Source organism: Apteryx mantelli, chromosome 1 (genome assembly GCF_036417845.1).
Source record: "Apteryx mantelli isolate bAptMan1 chromosome 1, bAptMan1.hap1, whole genome shotgun sequence".
Lineage (NCBI taxonomy): Eukaryota > Metazoa > Chordata > Aves > Apterygiformes > Apterygidae > Apteryx > Apteryx mantelli.
Window position 1 is genome coordinate 208,693,807 of NC_089978.1, and position 21,467 is coordinate 208,715,273.

Consider the following 21,467-nt stretch of genomic DNA (forward strand, 5'->3'; position numbering starts at 1 on the left):
CAGTTTGAGCATAGTAGTCGGCAACGATTTACATGGTGGGAATAAGTCAAGAGGAGCTTTTAGAATAACGCTGCAAATCTTTGTCACTTCTATTAAATTACTTGGAAGTTTCACCCCAAGTGGAGCCAGGCTCTGAAGAAGGGGCAGGTTCTGTGTTTACTGTGCTGTTCAGTTCTTGGTGGAACAGTGGACAAGTGGAACCTTTTATTCTGCCCGACACTTCACTATCAGCCATTTCACAACTGCTCTGGGGTTAGAAAGTCACTGCATGCTTACTGCAGCGTTGTTCCAGTGTGCCATCACTGCTCTGGGAATGGCAGTTTTGCAGCTGCTGCTACAGTCCCAGTAGATTTCCCAGGAAGTCTCAGAATGGAGAGAATTCTTGGGTTTGTGCAGGGCCCAGTCCAGTGGCGTCCTCATCTTCCTTGGGCCTTCTGGATTTTCCTGTAATGCAAAGAGCAAGGCAGTTAAGTGTACGTGAGTTTACCTGTGTTTAGGCTTATATTGTATTTCCATCTCACACATTCCTCTTCAGGCTGAGGCAGGTCTAAAGAAGGAATTAGTAAATCTGAGAAATCTAGGTTTTAATAGGCATTAACCCATTAAAGTAATGGAATATCCTAACTTAGCCTGTGCAATTGACTTTTTTTATTTCTGCAGCTTCCTGCTTTGGGGCTTTTTTTTTTTTTTAATAATTTAATTAAGAATATTTTTTCTTATACGGATATAAGCATCAATTTATCTTAAACTGATAAATTGGTGGTTAACTGGAGGGATTTCTGTCTGGCAAATCTGTCAAGTATTCAGGCACAAGCATTACCAGTTGTGTGCTGAAACACTGTTTGTGTGATGACAACTTTATGACCAGAAAAGAGTGCTAAAATTTAAGTGGTCAGCAGTGAACCTTTTACTTAATTTTGTGACTTCCTTTTAAACTAAGCATTATGCTTTCCTTTGGTGACTGCAGACATGCCCTTGAACTACTCCTGATCTTTCCCTTTCTAACAAGACAAAAGCAGTGGTTTTTTGTTTTGTTATGTTTTTTTCTGAAATGGATGTGCTAATGACAAGCATGAGGTCAAAGGAGGCTGGGAATCATTCCAAACAGAACTTTGGTGACCAGAGAGTTTGAGCAGTGAACTCCTGTCATGTCAATATCTCTTTATTTTCCTGGCACTGACAGCTCTTAAAAAAATGCCAATACAAATAAAAAGGAAAGGGAATAAAAGGGTATTCAGATCAGAACTCCGCATAGATCCACACTCCTGTCTGAAACCACTAGTTTTCAGTTTTAGTTATTTTTATTGATAATTTCAGCACCATATTAAAGGAGAGGTTGTTATGACACAGGGTGTCCTGCTACTGCTCTTAGCCTGAGGTGGCCCCTCAGAAGTACCCACTGAAAAGCTTGTTGCTGCAGCAGAATAAATGATATCATCAGTCCAGTTCTGTTACAGATATGAACCCTTGGTTAGGTCTCAGACGTTTAGGGCATGAACAAGGCCCTGTGGACTATTAAACCGCACAAGGGATGGCCTAGAAGATCCCTTCCTGGTTTAGTCATTTTGTCGTAACCTAAAGCTTCATCTCTCAATTTAAAAATAAATTAATAGGGAGAAGTGTTAAAAAGTATCACCTAGTTCTCCTTTGTGGGTGAACCGTGGCCTCTTTTTTTTTTAGTTTATGCTGGGCTGTTGAGCTTTTCAGTCCCAAAGGGGACTGGTCCACCTGAGTGTGATAAGAGCACCCAGCTTCCTCATGCATCATCTGTCAGTCTGCACTCACAAAGTGAACTGGAGAGTCAAACCAAGCCAGGACACAGTGTTTTCCTCCCTGGCTGAGGCCCATCTGTTCAGTTCTGATGTATATTCCTCATTAGTGCAAGTCATGTAAGACTACCAATTTGGCTGGAACTGCTCGGGACAGTGAAGCGCCATGTCATGTGGTGCGCATGGTTTGCTTGTGAGCCTGGTCCCATGACAGGCGTGCGTTCAATCACCTCCGGAGCAGCGCTGTGGGAAGTGTCCCTCCCTGGCTTACCTCCGAGCTGGTCTCCCACGAGTTCATCCCCATGCTTGCGAGCTGCACCTGTGGCTGGGAATTGCAGGGATCACACATTCACTGCCTGAGACGATGTGCCTTAAGACTAAAAAGGACTTCACTCTCTGAACGTTGTGAGGAGTGATGGACTGTATTAGCTCCGTCACCTTACAGATAATCAACAATGCTTCTCTGTTTATTTTACATTTTGGAGCATGTTTTGTGTAAGCATAAACCATTATGTCATCCCACTGCTTCTGGGGTGAGGAGAGGGGGCAAGAAAATGCTTTATTCATCATAGATCGCTGTGAAGATAACATGTGAAGGAGGAAGAAAAAAGACAGGTTCTACTGGGGGGGGGTGGTTATAAATCTTTTTGACAAAGGAGAACAAAAGCAACAGAGTTTGCTGTCTGTTAAGAAGTTACCAGCTAGCAAGTTACCTACCAGCCACTCAGACAAAACTGTGAGCACGTGCGTACACACACACATATGTGAACATTAATGCATATGTGTTTACATATACACGTGTACACCCACACACACACACAATGTCTGTAATCACAGACTTCTGGTTTCCTGAGTCAAACTACTCAGGTTTGTGAGCACTGCCCTGCAGTGTAAATACATATTTAAGAACATTGCCTGCAAGGTGTTTTTTAACCTGTGATATGTCACTGCTGTTCATACTAGATATGTTCCATTTTAGTAGGCTTAAATCTTTTTGCTTCAAATGGTTTCTCTTTCTGTTGTTTACCTAATATATGTATTTGTGTCTGTTTTCTAGGCTTAGCCTATGCTTTGCTGGCAGCTGTTCCCCCAGTATTTGGTCTATATTCTTCATTTTATCCTGTCTTCCTATATACTTTTTTTGGGACCTCCAAGCACATATCAATAGGTATGCATATGTGTGTACATTTAATAAAACTGTGAAAAATAGAATTGGAGACGTGGAAAGTATAGCTGTTTTCCATAAATTCAAATTAAGTGAATAAGAGAAACATAAATGTGTCAAAAAATAGCAGTATTTCTATTGTTAATTTATCTGTCCTACTTAGGAAGGAATAGAATAGCTGCTTGCATTGGGTTAGATCTGAAAATGTATGTTGTGAGCTCCTGAGCTATAATTTTAACTTGTAGACAGCTGTCTGTGTGACCAGGATTATTCTTTACTCTGCATAATAGAAACTGAGATAGAAAAAAATGATGGTTTTAGCCACCATAGAGGTGCATGTTCAACATTTAAATTGTTTTATTTGTGCTGAATACTGGAGCAAACAGTGGGAATAAAAATACAACATTTAGATAGAAAATTTTTTAACAGTTTAATTCCACAAATCTGTGCAAATCTTAGTAAAGAAGCCTAGAACTGCTCCTAAAAACAAATAAACAAAACCCCCCAAAAAACTACTGGAATTTTAACCAATTATTTTCCTCTCCTTCTTATTTCAGGCACCTTTGCTGTGATTAGTATGATGGTCGGTGGAGTTGCTGTGAGAGTAGTGCCTGATGAAGTGGTTTCTGTGGACTTGAATTCTACTAATGTTACAGATTTGTTTGCTGCTCGGGATGCTGAGAGGGTCCAGGTAGCTGTGACTCTCGCCCTTCTTTCAGGAATTATCCAGGTACATGCTTGCAGTTTGCTGTAAGGGCAAGTTCAGGTGCTGCTACCAGACTTGCGGTTGCGAGGGACGCTCGGTTGTGCTGGCTCCCCTGTCAATAGATCTGTGCTTCAGCACTGCGCTATGCAGAATACAGGTTGCTTCCTGCCAGCCACATACCAGAACTGGGGGTGGATACACTGGAGGCAAGTCTGGATCTGGGCACCTCAGCTGGGCTGGGAAATAGGAGACCTCCCTCTTCATTCTGCCTATTCCCTGTCAGAAAAACTTCTCCTGATGGTCTCCAATCTGTCTATAAATGCATACAAACACTTATGTTTACCCATATCTCCTATTGCACTGGCCAGTGGCATGGAAGATTGGGTGTATGGATGGTTAATCACTGAACTGTGGCCTTAAAAAGGCCAAGTTTAACAGGCCATAAAAAGGTTTGCCTGAGCTAGCTTGGGCATCGAAGTAAGAAGGGGTGTCCTATGGTCTGTCTTCTGTACAGTGCTGCTATTCAGGCTACACTGGGAGTCACATTGTTCATATTTCTTTTCTTTATTAGTTGTGTTTAGGTCTCCTTCGATTTGGATTTGTAGCAATATATCTAACAGAGCCTCTGGTACGAGGATTTACTACTGCTGCTGCAGTTCATGTCTTTACTTCTCAGTTAAAGTATCTGCTTGGAGTGAAGACTAACCGATACAGTGGACCCCTCTCAGTTATATATGTAAGTTGCTATATTTATTAGAAATACAAATTCCCCATTGTCCAGTATTCCCCAGTACTTAAGGCTTTTTCTTTAAAAAAAAGTATTTTAGCACTAAGTAGAATAACTCTTCAGTATTCAGAACTGAGTGTGAAATATTTAAGTGTCATAGGTATATAAGAGCATCTTAAAGTGCAGCTTTGGTGAGAGTTAACAGATCAGCACAGGCTGAGATGGGCAGATTTTAGGATTCTACTAGATGTAATTTTGTTACATGAGCAGATGCCTATTGGAGTGAATCTCTTGTGTATTTTGGGAGAGGTGGTGTGCTATTAAAGAAGCTATCCTCCAAAATAAATGTTACCTATAAGCCTGACATGTTTTGCAAAACTAGGAAATGTTATTCTCAGAACTTTGGCCAGTCTGTGCTTTTTTTTTCTTTTTCTTTTTTTTTTTAATTTCACGCACAGTTCCTGATGGATGTATTCTTCATTTCCTGTTTGTAAGCTGGGTGTAGTGTGGCTGGGCACAATGTGCTGTGTTGCCACAAATGTATCTGTTCTTTGGAGGAGAGGAAAACAAACTGTTTTGAAAGAAAGGCATTTGGTGTAAAACATTGCTATTTATTGAAGACCCTAAACATTAAAGCTGATCATTTAGAGCATGTGGTGATCCAGTATTTGACATAGCTCATAGCCTAATCTCTGACTCACTCTAATACGTAATGATAAAAGAGAGAGCCCATGCAGTATAAAGCTATAATTTGGTCAGTATAACTTAAGTAAAACTAAAACCTCTTGTTCACATAAATTTAAAATTGACAGTTGGGCTCTGAAAAAAATCCTACCAGTCTAAGAAGCCCCAAGTTGTTTTCACAGAATCAATGCTCAGATCGTACAGGCAAGAAATCCTGAGCAGAGGAATAAGGAGGATCTCAGATATCTGCCAAAATCCAGGCTTTTGAGTAGGTTGATGGCTCAGCAGTAAAGAAGCTTCAGTATTTCAATGAGAGCGATGGAATCTACAGAAAAACCTTGTGGCAGTCTTTTTGGTATGTTTGTGCAGATATAACAAGCCTTTCAGAAACATGGCTGCACTGGTGATTAATTCCTAAATTTGCTGTTTAGTTCAGTAATATAAAATACTAACTGCCCATCAAATGGAAGGTATATATTCAAGGTGTAGTGCCAGGACTTTGATAATATCCTTTTGATAGTTGCTGTAGTTTACCTTCTATCTAAAGAAGGCTATGTACATCTTCTTTCAAAAACTTCTCTAGAGGTCATTTATTTCATTTTTTAAAATGCAGGGGAAGGAGGAGAAGAAATTGCTGGAGGAATTGTTTACCTTCTGGCAACCTGTGTGTTCCAGCAAGCTTTCTTTCCTAACACCCTTTTTGATGGTATTTTTCAACTAAAAGTTATTTGGGGTATTGGCCAGTTCAGCAGTGTTGCAAGATCATTGTTACTTAATCATATTGCTGTGGTAACCTCACTGGTTGTATCAGCAGTTTTATTGTTCTAGAATAATTAATGCAGCTCTAAATAGATGTGATTTGCCAAAGAATATTTGAAGGTATTAGAAGAAGTTGGCATTTGTTGCTTCGAGGTAGTGGCCAGTATGAAATATATGTGAAAATGTTGAGGATAAAAGCTGTGGTTTAGTTTAGACTTTTTTCCACATGATAAAGAATTTTCCCCAAATTTTTGTCACACTTTGGGAAGACTGATGTTATAAATGGCTGTAAGGGCATCTCTCTCACTGAGATACTCCAAACTTTGTGTTTTATGGGGACAGTGGGGTTTTTGGGGATGCACTGATTTGCTATGGTGGTAAGTGCAGAATAAAAACTCCGCTAAACAGCAGTGTATAGCTTGCTCTTTTGTAACAAATTGCTAGGAAAGAGCTTTTAATAAAATAAATTCATTTGATCTTCATGAATGAATAATTCTGATACTTCTATTGTGTTACAGAGCATAGCTGCTGTGATTTCAGAAATCACAACAACCAATATTGCTTCATTGATTGTTGGATTAACGTGCATTGTTATGTTGTTGATTGGCAAGGAAATCAATCTCCGGTTTAAGAAGCAGCTCCCAGTTCCTATTCCTATGGAGATCATTGTGGTGAGTCAGCTGCGAATGCGTTTTCTGCACATGCATTCTGTTTACGATACTTTGTTTTCTGAGAAGTCACGTTAAGAGGAAGTCACGCAGAACGCAGTGGTGAATGTATTCCTGACATGAAGAGGTTCTGCAGGGCTTGAATTTCTTTTTAAAAAGCAATGGTGGAAAGAGGAGGAGGAACTGGTGTGAGTTATTACTCTCTTTACCTTCCTTTCTCTGTTCCTGAGATACATTTATCTATGTATTTTAGAGCAGTCATTCCAAACAGAATCAGTGCTGCAGTCAGTTGTCAGAATATCTTAATACACACAAAACCCATGTCTCACATAACTTATTCACCTTTAAAAGTACTTGAATTTAAAATGCATTCTCAGATAACTAGAGTTCTCAAACAATTTGCACAAAATCAGCTGAGGAAGAGAATAACTGAAGGCATGGGTACAGCTGAGGTAGAAGGAACAGAGAACGGAGTGCTATTGAGAGGTGATGGTGATGATGTGCTAGAGTGTTGTTTGATAATATGGCAGTAGTAAGAGATCTTCTTAGGCCTGTAACTATCACTGCTGCTGAATCAGTTGTGTTTACCAATAATGTGCAGGTTATACACATGAAAATATGGCAGTGCAGACCTTGTTGGCTTGTCCTTGCATTTTATTTCCTTTAGAATACTACCGTGTGTGTGGTATTCTAGCTGGGTTTGACTCAAGCAAGGGGATTTGAGTGATTCAGATCATACCATACCATGTCCCACTTAATTGTTTGCAAAAGAACTTCATAGAAGCAGTGGGGGTTGAAGGTGATGGAAGGAAGATCTTGGAACTTCCTCCTTTTTATCTATTTCTCTACCTCCCCACAAAGTCTTAAAAAGCTGATTGACAAATAAATTCAAACCCATATGTGTATTATCCCTAATCAGCTGTTATTATTCACTCAGATGGCTTTGTCTCTTTCTAGCTGATGTTTACAAATGTGTGTGTGGGTTTTCAGGTAATTATTGGCACAGGAGTTTCAGCTGGAATGAATCTGACTGACTCATATGGAGTGGATGTTGTTGGGAATATTCCTCAAGGGTAGGGGTGATATATTCTTATTCAAAATTTACCTTTTCCATATGTCATGTAGCTTTTATTATATTAAATTATAACCATTTCATCTCCAAGGTTACGTGCACCAAAAGTTCCTGAGATTCAGCTCATTCCAACAATATTTGTGGATGCAGTAGCAATAGCAATAGTTGGATTTTCAATGGCTGTGTCAATGGCCAAGATCTTTGCACTTAAACATGGTTACACTATCGATGGGAATCAGGTAAAAATATTTGGTTTGTTTTATGTAAAAGTCTCAGTACCACCTTTGTTTCATCATTAAACTAGGATGGGATTTTAGATAAAATTGAGCTTTTCTTTCGTTGTGGAATCAGGTCAAAATTTTAAATTCTTCTGACTGTCCAGATTCATTTCTAGCTTTCTGATTTGAGAAACTTGCTTCTGTTAAAGTTGGAAATGTGCATGAATATTAATTTTTCAGACTGCTGTTTCTTAGCCTACCTTCAAGGCAGTTGTGTAGTGATCTGTGGTCCTTGGTAGCTGCTCATTAGGCAGCTACTTCATCTCTACTTTTTGTAATAAAGCGAAGCATAGAGTTCCCACATGATAAATACAATGTTTTATGTACCAAAGAACTGTTATCTCTGGTTTAGAAATTCAAGTGATACCTTACAGATGCTTGAGATCTCCACTGTTACTCCCTCCAAACAGAAGTCCATCAAAATGCCATTGCTTTTTATTTCCACATGTTGCAAATAGGCAACTCCTCATTCTCTAGGACAATAACTGGCTCTTTTTAGCATAGTGATCTCATGACTGAACTGTTCACCCTTTGCAAAGTGGCTGTCTTCCTCTGACCAAAAATGGAGTTTAAATGACTTTTACCCGTAGAGTTCTGCAACTGGTCAGATGAATCTCATCCTTCATATCATTGTTTTCTCTTACCCAAAGGGATCAGAGGACAAAGCCACAGCTAGCATTAATGGACACAACTCTATTTACTTTAGCTAAAGTTATCGTCACTGACCCCAGTTAAGTATATAGTTCTTTTTCTTCAGGAAGTGCCAGCTGCTACTTCACCTAGCTGCTAAACTATAGAACTCCTTGTCACAGAATATAACACATGCTGAGTGTTTAAATGGATCAAAAAGGGACTGAACAAACTCAAAAAGAAAAACCCATGGAGAGCTATTAAATACCTACAACTCAAATGCCCCCAGTTACAAATAACAGGGCACAGAGTATTCTGGGGAAATATCATTACCAGCAGATAATTTCTTAAGCATCTGCTGCTGGCCATTGGCAGAGACACAGTACTGGGGTAGATGAAGCTCTGGCCTGGCTCACGATAGCATTTCTCATGTGGGATCTCCCTGATGAAGCAATGTACACACATTGGTTTTGTTTCATGTACAGCAACACATCACTCACCCAAAGAAACACAGGCAAGGCTACTGTTGGTTTTAATAGTACTGAATAGATAGTATAGGGTAGGAAGTAGAGAACAGCATTTGTGTAAGAAACCATTTTCCATGAAATTTCAGTGTTAGAATTTAAGCTAACTCTGAGCTGAAGAAGTCCTTAAAACTAGCAATTCTGTCATTCATTTTAGCTTTCAATCTGACTTTGTAATGTAACATTTAAAGATGGCAAATGTCTCCAACACTTAATCAAGTCCTCTGTTTAATAGATGATTTTAACATGCATCAACTTGTGCATGTGTGAGAACCACAAATATAAGCCACAATAAACTTGCTAGAAAGCAATGAAAGTAAGAGGTGATTCTTACTATGCTTGGATAGCTCCATCTTCATACAGTTGTTAAGTATAACTGCCCCTTGTTTTGCTCTGTTGTTTGACACAGGAACTTATTGCCTTGGGAATATGCAACTCTGTGGGGTCTTTCTTCCAAAGCTTTACAATCACTTGCTCAATGTCTCGGAGTCTTGTTCAGGAAAGCACTGGTGGGAAAACTCAGGTACGTAAATTCAAATTGTGAGTCAAAGTCTGCTGTTTGCAGCTCCAAAGCTAAGGCCTGTAGCTTCACTTGATTGCAGGTTTGTCTGCCTGAGGCCAGAAGGAGTAACTAGTTTCCTGCGTTTCAAATCCGGGTTGGGCCAGGATAGAAGTCTGCGTGACAGTGAAAGCGGACAAATCGAGAGGGAGGTGTCAAAAGTCACTTGAACAAACAGCCTTTGGGAGAGCACAAGAGGGGTTAGCTACTCAGTACTGCCCTTTGGGGGTACTGCTTAATGCTCAGACATCATTTCTTGCCTCTCTTGTTCAGATTGCAGGTACGCTCTCTTCAATCATGGTTCTGTTGGTAATTGTGGCTATTGGCTACCTCTTTGAACCACTGCCACAGGTAAGGGAACTTTGCCTACTAGGCATTGCATGTCAGTGAACAGAAACCAGCTGTTATTGATTCAAATAGAGGTTGCAGGGTGATTAGTAAGAAAGTGCAGTGGGCCTCGATCCAGAAACCTTTAAATTTTGTTTACATTTTTGCTGTAAGTTAGGCTAGAAATTAATGAATATTTTGAAGGATCCAGAGTGTTGTTTGTTGTTTTTAACATTGGCCATTCTGGATTCTGTTTCTGGAACACAAAATTGATGTCTTTAAATAATTCTCCTTTGTTTGCAGCATAGAAATTCTGGGAAGAGGTTGAAAAGTTAAAGCAGTAGATCATCTGGGAAAAGGGTTGGGGCTAGATGATGGCTCATCATAATGAGTTCTTTTTGCTTTTGCAATTTTACTTATATTTGTATAAAAATGTGTTTACATGAATAAATATATTCTGATATTAAAAAAAAAAAAGCAGCTTGGTTCTGGTGACATGTGCATAGGATGATATGCAATTCCTGTCTTTTTGATAGGAGATGTAACATAGGTTCTGCCTACAGGACTGTTGCAGTAGCCATTGCAGTGTATTGTGTAGAAGCTTGAATTTGAGATTGTACTCTAGCTGCTGCAGGCACTGCAGGCAGTGTAATTACAGCAGCATGGAGCTCAGGAGCATGTGGTTTCTCTTGCCAGGAAAGAGAGTGAATCAAACTATACTGACTCTGGCTTGCCATTTCTGTGGCTGCAGTAGAAGCATATCTCTACTGAACTACTTGAAAAGTTATTTAAATGGAACATATGTTTAGTAGACTTCCATCAGTTGTACAAAGCACAGAAATCTGGTTATGTTGGCCTTGAGATGTTCTTATTTGGCAGTGGTTTCATTTTGCTTCTGAAAATAGCATTTGTGCAATATTCCTAGACTGTGCTAGCTGCAATTGTAATGGTGAACCTGAAAGGAATGTTTAAACAGTTTGGAGATATCGCACACTTCTGGAGAATCAGTAAGATTGAACTGGTGAGTAGCGCACAGCTCAGTGCATATATGTTACTATAATAAATGTTTCCCTTTCTCCTATCCCCCAAAACAAAGTAGAAACTTATCAAGTGGATAAAGATTGGCTGTTGCCTTGCAGATGGACATAAGACATGGAGCTTTAAGTACGCCAGGGGAGTGGTCTGTTGTGGACAAGACTGTTTTAGTTGTTGTATAACAAACTGACCTTTAACACAGTTCAGAAGTAGTTTGATTGCAGTAAAAGCAAAGCTTTTCCTATAGTGTTGCTACCAGTATTGCTGCAGTGCTGCTATAGGAAGCACACTGAAGACTGCGGGAATGTCTGAGAAGAATTTGAAATACAAAGTAACATGGAAAAGTACTTGAGAGTGTTTGTAATCTTTTAAGACAAAACAGAAACATAGCTGGAGTGGACCAGAACTAAGAGCGCAATGCGGGAAACATTTTGGTAGCAGATTCTCCTGGATTAACTGGCAGCATGTTAGGTTGTTACTGACCCAAACTTGGGAGTTGGACCCAGAGTTGGGAGTTGCAACAGCAGCTGTTGAGAACACCAGGCCTGCTTCTGGGGGAACTTGGAAACGAGACAGAGATCACAAAGTACCTACAGGTAGTCTTTGATGCTCTGGAGTAGATACATAACCTTAAGAGTTGGTTGCAGCCACCTGGCATACATATGATGATTTCTAAGATACCTGACAACCAGAGAACTATATCCTTGAGATGATCAGAAGCAAATGGTCTGCTCATATGTTTGGCCTGAGCTGCTCAGTGAGATCTGAGAACTGGGTCATAATCCTGCTGGCTCAGAGATGCAACTGGAACATGACACACAGACCTTTCCATACCTGAAGCCTCAGGTTCTCCCTTTTTCAATAGCAAGCTCCTCTGACTTTTCCTAACTCCCTTCCCATGCAGTTGTTTGTCTCTTGCAGGGAGACAAAGATGGTCATTCTGGAGTTCTTATGGCCGTTCTTCTCTTTGCGTGTTTTTACAGTAGTATCTACACAGTGCACACTGCAAAATATCAGTCCTTGCAACACGGCCAGGCTTACTGCTCAGTAGAAGATAGATGTGAGAGCGACTTGCAGGCCCTGAACCTTTTTCTTTTTTTTAATTCTAAGCTGTTGTGAGTCCGGTGGTAACATGGTATCCTTTGAAGAAGAGGATTTAATGCATTAATTAATATGTGACTGTTAATTTGTCAGATGATATGCTAGTGTGTCTTGAGCTTTTATGCCTTCCTCAGAGATTAAGGCAGTTATAGTGTGCTATCAAGAAGAAGAATTACACTATAGCCTAAAAGTGATTACATATGTTTCAGGTTGAATCATGCTATTGTTTTTGTTGTTAACAGAAAAGGATTCTTCATAATAATAATAATAATTCAGAGCTTTTCTCTCTCTCTCCCTCTCTCTTTCTTTTTTTTGGTTGTTTTTTTTTTTTAGGCCATCTGGTTGGTAGCTTTTGTGGCTTCTCTTTTGCTGGGACTAGACTATGGTTTACTTACTGCAGTAACGTTTGCAATGATAACCATTATTTACAGAACACAAAGGTCAGATTTCTTCTTTCTCAAAATTAGTATTTGCTGGTCTTCTGGGTGGTTTTGTTTGTTCAAAGGGTACAAATAACCAGAAGACCTTTCCACCCACTTCTACTGCATGCAGCATAGAATCTGCTTCATCAGGTAGGTCATGCAGGGCATGATGTATGGCTGTGATCCAGGGTTCAAACGTTGTTTTTATGAAAACAGAATTTCTAGAGAGGGCACCAAACTTGCAATCTCAGTAATAACAAGAATATTTCTGATTTCTTATATTGTGAAATTTTCTCGTTACTTTTTTTTTTTCTTTAAGGCCTAGGGAGTCAGAACTTCAAATGTGCTTGAATGCTGGGTCCAGTAAATGGTTACATTCTGTGGACGCTCATTGTCGTGATCGAGTACAAGTTGTCATGTGCTATAAATAGCTAAAAGGCTAGGTATTATATAAGAGAGTTTTATTTCATCAGAAAAGTCTCCCTGCCCTTCTAGTTTTTCAAATCACCTCTCCTCTGCCCCCATTCAAAGTGACAAAGCTTTTGCTGTGAAACTTTCCAGGTCTAGAGTGGAAGGTTTTCTTTATGGGTAAAAGAGGCCTCAGGAATAGGCATATGTGGGTAGGACTTCACCTGTGACGTGAGGTTTCTAGGCTCAAAGCCTTGGGTGTCTGAGTAGAAAATGTATAAAAATGTTGGTTTCTGTATGCATTTAAATGAAACTAAATTCTGAGATTTCAACTCTGCATAAATAAAAGTGTTTTCATGCCAGCCCTGTATGATTTTGTCCCTGCAAACAGAAGTATCGGTACTTCACTGTCACACTGCTTGTGAGTGAGGAATGCTCATCTTCTTAGGCACATTTGTCCTGGGAGCAGAACGGTTTTTAGAAATTGCAGCATGTTTTTTGCTGGTATGAGCTACATATTTACAAGATAGTCAATGGAGTTGCACCAGTTTACATCAAAGAGAATTTCCCCTCTCACTTTACGTGACTTGGCTTCTGTTTTTCAAAAAATGGCATTACAGTGCTAAGTTTCTCAGTTATTTTCATACTGACAGAAGCAAACTTGTGCAGTCACCAATGATCCCTTTGTTATGTTTCCTCCATAAACTGCCCTGCTGCATCTGACCGCGTTTAGATAAGCCTGTATCAGCCAGACACTGCAAAATGACCCTTTAAAATAAGTTTCAATATATATTGATCTCTTACTTCTCCACCTTGGAAATGAGAATACTGAAACATATTTGCTTCCATTTCTCTCCAGCCCTCAGTACAGAATCCTTGGTCAGATTCCTGACACTGACATTTACTGTGATGTGGAAGAGTATGAAGAGGTAGGGGTGCGTTTCTCCTGCATTGAACAGTTTTTTGTATTCAACCAAAGTAAGATTACTGGGGTAATTTGCTGCTTAACCCTATCACACTGTGCATTTAGTGCTGTCTGCCTGGCATGCACCTGTGCTGAACTACGCTTTGGGGAAAAAGATAAATTTAGTGTTAGCATTTTGAGCACAATAGTTTCTACTACTGGTTTTTGTGGTACTTATACATTCAGCCAGGTTCAATGAGTTACATTGTACTAGCTAGTACAAAATGATAAGGTTTATAGGAATGCTACTGCTAAAACTGCTGTGTATACAAACGCATACAAGGCCAGCTTCATTAATTCTCCTGTAGCTGTATAGCATAAAATCCATGGAACCCAGGACCCAAGCTGATGTATTCTTTAAAATTGCACAAGCTGGTCAAAACAGCATTTCCCTGCCTCCTCCCTTCCCCTGCTCATTGAACACATATGATTAATGGCACAACTGTTTGTCATGCACTTAAATTCTTATAAATGCCATTTTGTTCAACCAAAAGTTGGTGAAGGCAATTGATTTTGTAAGTATAATGGACATAAACATGCTATATTTATTCAGAAGCAGCAACTAGGACTTCTCTGCACTCTTTGCCGTGTTTTCTCAGAGAAGCCGCTGGGAAGGCTACCCCCTTTGCTTAGGAACCAGTCCTAAATGTGTGTGAAAAGATGATGCTGTCATCCAAAAACATTCTCTCACACACAGTTCTGCTTTGAATATGATAAAAAAACAAAAGTATAGGTGGGTATGTATATAGCCACATGCAAAGTAGAGGAGTCTTTGCTTTTGCTGTAGTGGATATAATTAGCATTTCTTCCTCCTGTAAGATGATGTTAGCCACATATGGCAGGCTAGGTCTCTGCTGCAAGCCAGATCATTTTCATTTAAGATGTCAGAGTCCAAATGCCTGTTTAGAGGTTACTTCATTTCATTTAAGTAAAGGGAAGAAGTGATATTGATAAGACCTATGTAAAGGCCTATTTAAAAAACAAAGATTCTTAAAGGCTGAAACTAAAGGCTCATTTTTGGCATTTTTGGTAGCTGAGAACTCTAGGAAATATTTATTTATATGCATACATAGAGAGGGAGAGAGAGAGAGATCATTAATCCTGTAGGAAGAAAGGAAGCCCAGAGGAAGCATTTCTAGATCTGTGTGATTTCTTCATATTAATACCAGCTGCAGATAACAACATTAAAGACCTGCAGATATTTAATTTTTTCATGATTGTACATTCCTTTACAGGAGAGAGGGAGAAATGTTACCTGACATTGTGTGCAATATTTTGATTACCTTTCTGGGAAGGTGGAGACTCTAATCTCCTAATTAGCTTTGCTCACGACAGTGCTGGCCGCCTTTGACGCATGCTGATAGCCACTCAGGCTAGGCTGTTGGGCTTCATACTTATGGGTATCCCCAGGTCCTGTGATCAAGTAGGTGGCAGAGATGTAAATATTTGCTTTTCTTCTAGAATAGACAGTACTTAACTGTGCGCACTCCAATGTTCTTTTCCTTAGGTTAAAGAACATCCTGGAATAAAAATATTTCAAGCTAATACATCACTTTATTTTGCCAATAGCGAATCATATATGAGTGCACTGAAGAAAAAGGTGAGTAAAACAAATTCTTTTAAGTCCTGGGTCTGGAAAACTTGAACATCTTTCAGCCCCTTTAGCCTAGCCCCAGTATAGTGTTTCTCAGCCTGTGGTGATCAGGAAGATGCTAGAAGGTGACCCTCCAGCCAACTGCAAATCAGCTCAGCAAGCAGCAGAACAGTGGGAGGGGATGTAGCCTAATACTAGCTTCTCATGAGTGAAAAGTTTGTTGGTGGGCACAGCACAAGCTGGCCCAACGCAATTTTTTCAGAAGGACCAAAAACAAAAAGTCTAGGAGCAAAGGCTTCCTTTTCAGGGAATAAACATTACTGGAGTATAAGACGATGGAATACTGGGGGCATTTAATGCCTCTCACAAGCAACAAATTACCTGCATATAGAGGCTACTTCACCTCCTATCAAGATTCAGCCTATGTCTGATGGGGAGGGAATGATGATAACGGAACTAGCTGGGACAGAACTGCCTCCCAGAACTGGGAGCTATTGACCCAGCAGCGACTGCACCCTCACTAACTCTGAAAAATTTTTCTGTAGCTCCCCTGATGAATCTTATACAAAACAGGTGGGTGGTACTTACCTTCACAAAGCAAGAGGTATTAGCAATTTGTGTCCAAAAGCACTTTTTCTCCCCTTTGCTCTCTGCACTCAAATCAGCACTCTGTTGAAACATGACCCCCTCTGATTTCAAGAAAGGAATGTGATGCCTCTCTTCTTCATCTTGTTAACACAATGCTTGCAAAGATTATTCCTTCTTACTTTATACCACCCTCAGCCCTACCAAGGGAAGCTGAATAACGCAGGCTTGTGTCTTAAATTTATGACAGTGATCAATATAGTGCTAATTTATACTGCAATGTCATCCTAACAAGCTGAATCTCATCTGATCATGCTTTTCTTTTCATGGCAGACTGGAGTGGACCCTTGTGTTATATTAGCAGCAAGGAAAAAAGCCCAGAAAAGGCATGCCAGGGCAATAAAGAAAGCAAACGAACCCAAGAAGAAAGCTGTCTTGAAGCTAGTGAGTTCTACGGTAAATATTTACCTCTGTTTTATCACCTAACACGCTTTCTTGTGTTAGCATCCTTGTTTACACAAGGTAAAGAGTGCTACTTGGATAGGAAGGCTTAGAAAGCATACGTTGTGCAGTGTGAGCAGGCTGCTGAGATTAACACTAAAATCAGAGGCTTACCTGCAAGAGCTGGATTGGATAATTGTGTTGAACCTTGATTATATTCAGGCACCACACTGGGGAGCAGAGCCTCCCAGACTGTCACGCTGGCTCCAGCAGTGGTGTCAGTAGAAGGAAGAATGTGCAAGCACATTTGCAATAATCATACAGCAATAGGATCAGATAAAATTAACTCAGATCAGCTGCTCCTGTAATAAGAAGGTGCCATCCACACTGCTGATCCTGGCATGGTTAAGTGAGGTAGGTGCATTGAGAAGGCTACCTGAAACACACTGTGCTTTTGTGCATATTTAAAATTCATCCCTGCTGCAGGAGCTGGTGTGTGCTTATTACCTTGGAAAACCAACCAAATGCCTGAGTTAGGAGAGCGACTGCTGGCTCTTTTACATAGATAGACTTCAACAGGGTGAGCAGGGGTGAGGCAAGGAAATGGAGTAAAAGTGTATAAACAGGTGTCAATGTCTGAGGGGAATGGGTAATTCACTCCTGAGATAACAGCTTAAAGCTACTGTAGGAAGGATGGGCATAAGAGACTAAATCTTGCTATAGATAAGATATGGAAGCACGTGTGTATATGAAGTCAGTTTCTGTAATGGTTTAAAGTTCTTCACCTTTTAGAGGCTGAAGGAACAGATGTGTATGGGGAGGAAGGGATCAACACTGAAAAGGTACTGGCTGTCATTAAGCTGTGTTTGTCTTCTTTCCCAGACTAATGATGTGGAAGCAGGTGTAAAACATGAGATAGCAAATGATGAGTTACCTGTAAATGGAAAATTCACATCTGTAGATGATAGTGTACAAGACAGGTCTCCTGATGAACTTGAATACTTCGTGGAACCAAAAACAAATGTCCACTCTTTAATTCTGGATTTTACTCCAGTGAACTTTGTGGATTCAGTTGGAGCAAAAACATTAAAATCAGTAAGTAGGCTTTTTTCGCCCCCAAACCATAAAAAATCTGTGAGGTACATGGGATATAAATGCCAACTGAAGTATAACCCAGTGTCTCGCATAATTAGCTTTAATTCTGTAGCTTCATGAGTTTCAGCTAAATACTGGGGAATGTGGAAATTGCAGCTCTCACAAGTAACTAGCTTACGCTTTCAGAACTATAATGTGTACAATGATTTGCCTGTATTTAACCTCAGTTTAACTCCATTGCAGATTATAAAAGAATACAAAGAAGTTGGTGTCTGTGTCTATATTGCTGGCTGTAGTGGTGAGTTGAGATTTTTTGTGAGCTTTGTGGGAGAGACTGGTGTTTTATCTCTTCCCCTTCTGGCCCTGGATTTTCTACTGCCAAATACTTCAGTAGTATCAGTGCTTATTTCACATTAAAAAGAACTCAGGAAAAGCAAACCCATGTTTATTAGAACCTTGACTTTAGTGAGAATAAAGCACTGATATAATGAGTTCTGTGAGACCTAGATCCTGCTCCCATTTATTTCAGTTGACAAATTGTAACTGTCACACCTAGCTTAGTCTTTTGAAATTGTTATAATAATGTCATGAGGAGAGAAGCCTGCAATGTTCCTAGTTTTTGACATTCAGAATTGTACCAACTTGGGAGAAGAATAGGCTTCTGTATTATGGTTGGATAAGAGAATTACCTTTTCTTGAATGCAAGTATCATGTGATTCCCTGCATATTTTAAATATTTTGAGTAATGACAACTTAATTTGCATCTTTTGTCTCAACTTGTTCCTTGTGAATGGAAAAAAAAGAAGCTAGGAAAACAAATCTTCCTCCTGAGATACCTTTATCTTCCATCTTTGTACTTTAGGTTATGCACTGATGCCATATTTGGTTTTTGTTTTGCAGGCCCTGTTATGAATGAGCTGACAAGACTGAATTTTTTTGAAAACACTGTAACAAGAGATTTGTTGTTTCACAGCATTCATGATGCTGTCCTTACTTGCCATGTGAAAGACGCATCTGCTTCACAGACTGCCTTAGACCTCTGAAGAGTGGCATCTGGCAGAACGGAAGTCATAATTTATGCTGATAGAGACTTTTCCAATATTTAATTTTGCACAGTTTAAAGAGAGCCTAAGGCTATTTGCATCTACAGGTTCAGGGTGGGGGCTTATTCACTGTGGGAATAGTGGACAAGGAGTTGGAAGCCTTTCTGCTCTTTGATTTTTTTCCTTTCTGAATCAGGGTGTACTGTTGCAATGACATACAAGCATAAAATAATGCAAGACTGAAGAAAATTTGGTGTGTTCTGCTACAGTCCAAATCAGTGTGTGGCAGAGGGAATAACTGCATTGAGCTGATTGCACTTAACTAGCTGCAGGTAAAATAGTGAGACATGAAGAAGAGAACAGACAAGGTGACATTCCTATTCCTGTTGAGAAAATGGGCACTTTAACTCACTACAAAGTGGGATTTTGCAGGAAATAACTGTTCTGCAATTGCAATGCACTGTACCAGTGTCTTGAAAGAATTTTCTTAAATCACATTGAAAGCCTGATGTCAACATCTGCATATGACAGATTTCTATAAAAGTTAGAATAATCTGCCAGCTGGATTAATTAATTCACACCAGTGGCATTAGCTGTTACTGTTTTTAAACCTGAATGGTACACTTATTTTTTTAAGTATCTAACCTCTCTCAACAATACTGATCTACTTGTTGCCTGAAAATTTGCACTCTTAAGTGAATTTCAAATTAGGATCCCATAGTTTGTTATAATTATTACATTATCAACATTGTACTTTCACTGCCAAAACCTAATTATACTTTCTAGAAAAGAATACAATTGATTAGAAGCTAAAATTAATTTGGCTTCAAGGTTTGAAGACAAGAATGGTTTAAGGCAAGGATCAGGTCTAATGAATTAAGAAATGATGCCCTATATGCAGTTTTTTAAGTTGGAATAAGCAGGTGGACAAGGTCTAAAGTCTCAGTGGTCCAAAAATAACGTTTAAAAAGCATTTTTCCATTGCCTGAGCTGTCTTCCTACCACAACTGCTGTTCCTGCTTCAGCTTTTAAGTGCTTTGCAAAATAGATTTCAGTAGAACTCCAAAATGTAAAGTGCCTTTTTTTTTTCTTTAATGAAACCCTAGTTTGTTTTTGCCTTTACAACCAGCCGCTATGGTACTGCTTGATTTCAGGTGTGAGAAGTGAAACATAAGAGAGTAATTCAAACAGAAAAAAAGATCTTCAATTCCTGTCTTTGCCTAGCAAAAGTCATTATGAAGCTGAGCAGGTAGGAACCTAACAGCGTTTCTCTGTTGGTTATTTCCGCAGCACAGGGGAAGTGGTGTGTTGGTGACACATCACTTAGTGCTCTCAAATCAAAGGGCCTGTGCACAAGGGAATTCAAACTACTTCCGCTCTTCTGAATGCAGAACTTACTTACTTAATACTTCTGTTTTGCTTCTGACTCTGTTGCAATCACGGCTTGCTTCAGGTAAGCCGTGTTTCCCAAAACCTGGGGGAGCAGGGGAAGGAGGCTTCTTTCCTCAGTCTCCCCTGGCAATAGGGATAGGAAGCATTCTGCATCAGAAGTTACTGCTTAGCTGGAGTTCAAAGGATGGATTGAATGCGTTTACATTACGTGAACACATTGTGTGTGTTTGTTTAAGCAACTTTTGGTACATTTTATAATGTTCACTAGTTTAACAAGCCTTTGTATCTACATACAGTATATTTTTCTACTTTCAGCTTGTTGCAGCTTGTTTTTAACTATACAGTCTCTTCAGTTCACATCAAAACTGTGTCAACTTCTAAAATAAAGTGCTTATCAGGACTTGTCCATATTCTCCACTTTTTGTCTTGGCAAGACTGTGTGTATGGGACCAGCTGAAGTCCCAAGATGCAAGTGTCTGCTCTTGAGGGGTTACTAGGAAGGGCTACCTCCATGCAGCCTTCCAGGCATCAAATCAGGCATGCAAAAAAATCTGTTCTCCTGAGAAAGAAACCTAACAAACAAACAGCTTCATTTAAAACACAAAACCTTCTCTAAAACATGATGGCAAAACACCTTGTAGGTAGTTTAATATAGCCCCTCATTGTAACAGTGTCTTCAGCTACCTGCACTGCCCTAAGCCTCATCTTGATTAGGTAGCTGGCAGGGGATAGTGCATTTTCCTTCCTTTTCTCCTGCTAGTTGTGCGCATGTTCAGTTCTTTAGCTGTGACTTCCAGGAAAGCTGTAGAGAAGGTGCATAGACTTAGCATTGTGCTTGAGCAATCTGCAGCCCTTGAGGTAACTAATGCTTTTCCTGAGATAGATAAACTTTTCCTTAGAACTAGTCTGCTGTACTTTATGACTGTGTGTGGGTGACACCAACTGAGCAAGCACATGCATGTGCGCATCTAGGCTAAAAAAATGCTCCAGCTGGGTCTCTAGACCAGATCTGGTATGGCCCAGCTGAGGGATGAACCTCTGAAGCTCAGTCCGCTACTGGAGATTTCCTGTATGCTCCTGGAAGCTCGGAAAAAGTTGGGGGGGGTAACACGATGCAATAGGAGGGTGTTTTCTTTACAAGTACTTTAGGCCTATACGGCCTATAGTTTAGAACTGAGGAAATGGTCCAGGTGTTGGTGTTACCGTCCTTCTCCTTGCGTTCTTCATATTAGCAGCTCTTAATGAAACACTGCTATGAACTATGCTGATGTGTAACTGCACTTAAGTTTGCATCTCCCCTGCTGCTCAGGTTCCTGTTGCTCCTGGCTCCCTTACCTACGTGAATCCCTCTCCTCTGCCAGCCACCACAAGGATGCAATTAATGCTGCTTTTTGCATTTCAGTAGCAACATCTGCACTTTCTCGGGAGTTGCTGAAAGGGGGGGGGGGGGGCTGAAAGCCCTTGCCCGAGGCAGTCCAAGATATTTATACTGTGGAACCCACTCCAGGTACTACCAGAA

The 21,467-nt window shown here is 40.0% G+C and overlaps 1 protein-coding gene across 6 annotated transcripts in view; it reads left to right on the forward strand.

Moving 5' to 3' along the window:
• SLC26A5 (solute carrier family 26 member 5) overlaps positions 1-20,348 on the forward strand; it is a 39,224-nt gene extending 18,876 nt beyond the window's left edge. For 3 of the 6 annotated variants that reach the window (XM_067316623.1, XM_067316612.1, XM_067316633.1), the window contains exons 5-20: positions 2,827-2,937; positions 3,492-3,664; positions 4,212-4,376; positions 6,329-6,481; positions 7,469-7,551; positions 7,642-7,789; positions 9,392-9,505; positions 9,815-9,892; positions 10,794-10,889; positions 12,338-12,444; positions 13,694-13,763; positions 15,306-15,398; positions 16,311-16,433; positions 17,301-17,513; positions 17,757-17,811; positions 18,414-20,348. In XM_067316623.1, the coding sequence (XP_067172724.1) occupies positions 2,827-2,937; positions 3,492-3,664; positions 4,212-4,376; positions 6,329-6,481; positions 7,469-7,551; positions 7,642-7,789; positions 9,392-9,505; positions 9,815-9,892; positions 10,794-10,889; positions 12,338-12,444; positions 13,694-13,763; positions 15,306-15,398; positions 16,311-16,433; positions 17,301-17,513; positions 17,757-17,811; positions 18,414-18,556 (1,925 nt within the window). In that variant the 3' untranslated portion in view covers positions 18,557-20,348. The remainder of the gene's footprint in view (positions 1-2,826; positions 2,938-3,491; positions 3,665-4,211; positions 4,377-6,328; positions 6,482-7,468; positions 7,552-7,641; positions 7,790-9,391; positions 9,506-9,814; positions 9,893-10,793; positions 10,890-12,337; positions 12,445-13,693; positions 13,764-15,305; positions 15,399-16,310; positions 16,434-17,300; positions 17,514-17,756; positions 17,812-18,413) is intronic. The other 3 variants (XM_067316642.1, XM_067316652.1, XM_067316661.1) reach the window with 3 other exon arrangements.
• The last annotated feature ends 1,119 nt before the right edge of the window (positions 20,349-21,467 follow it).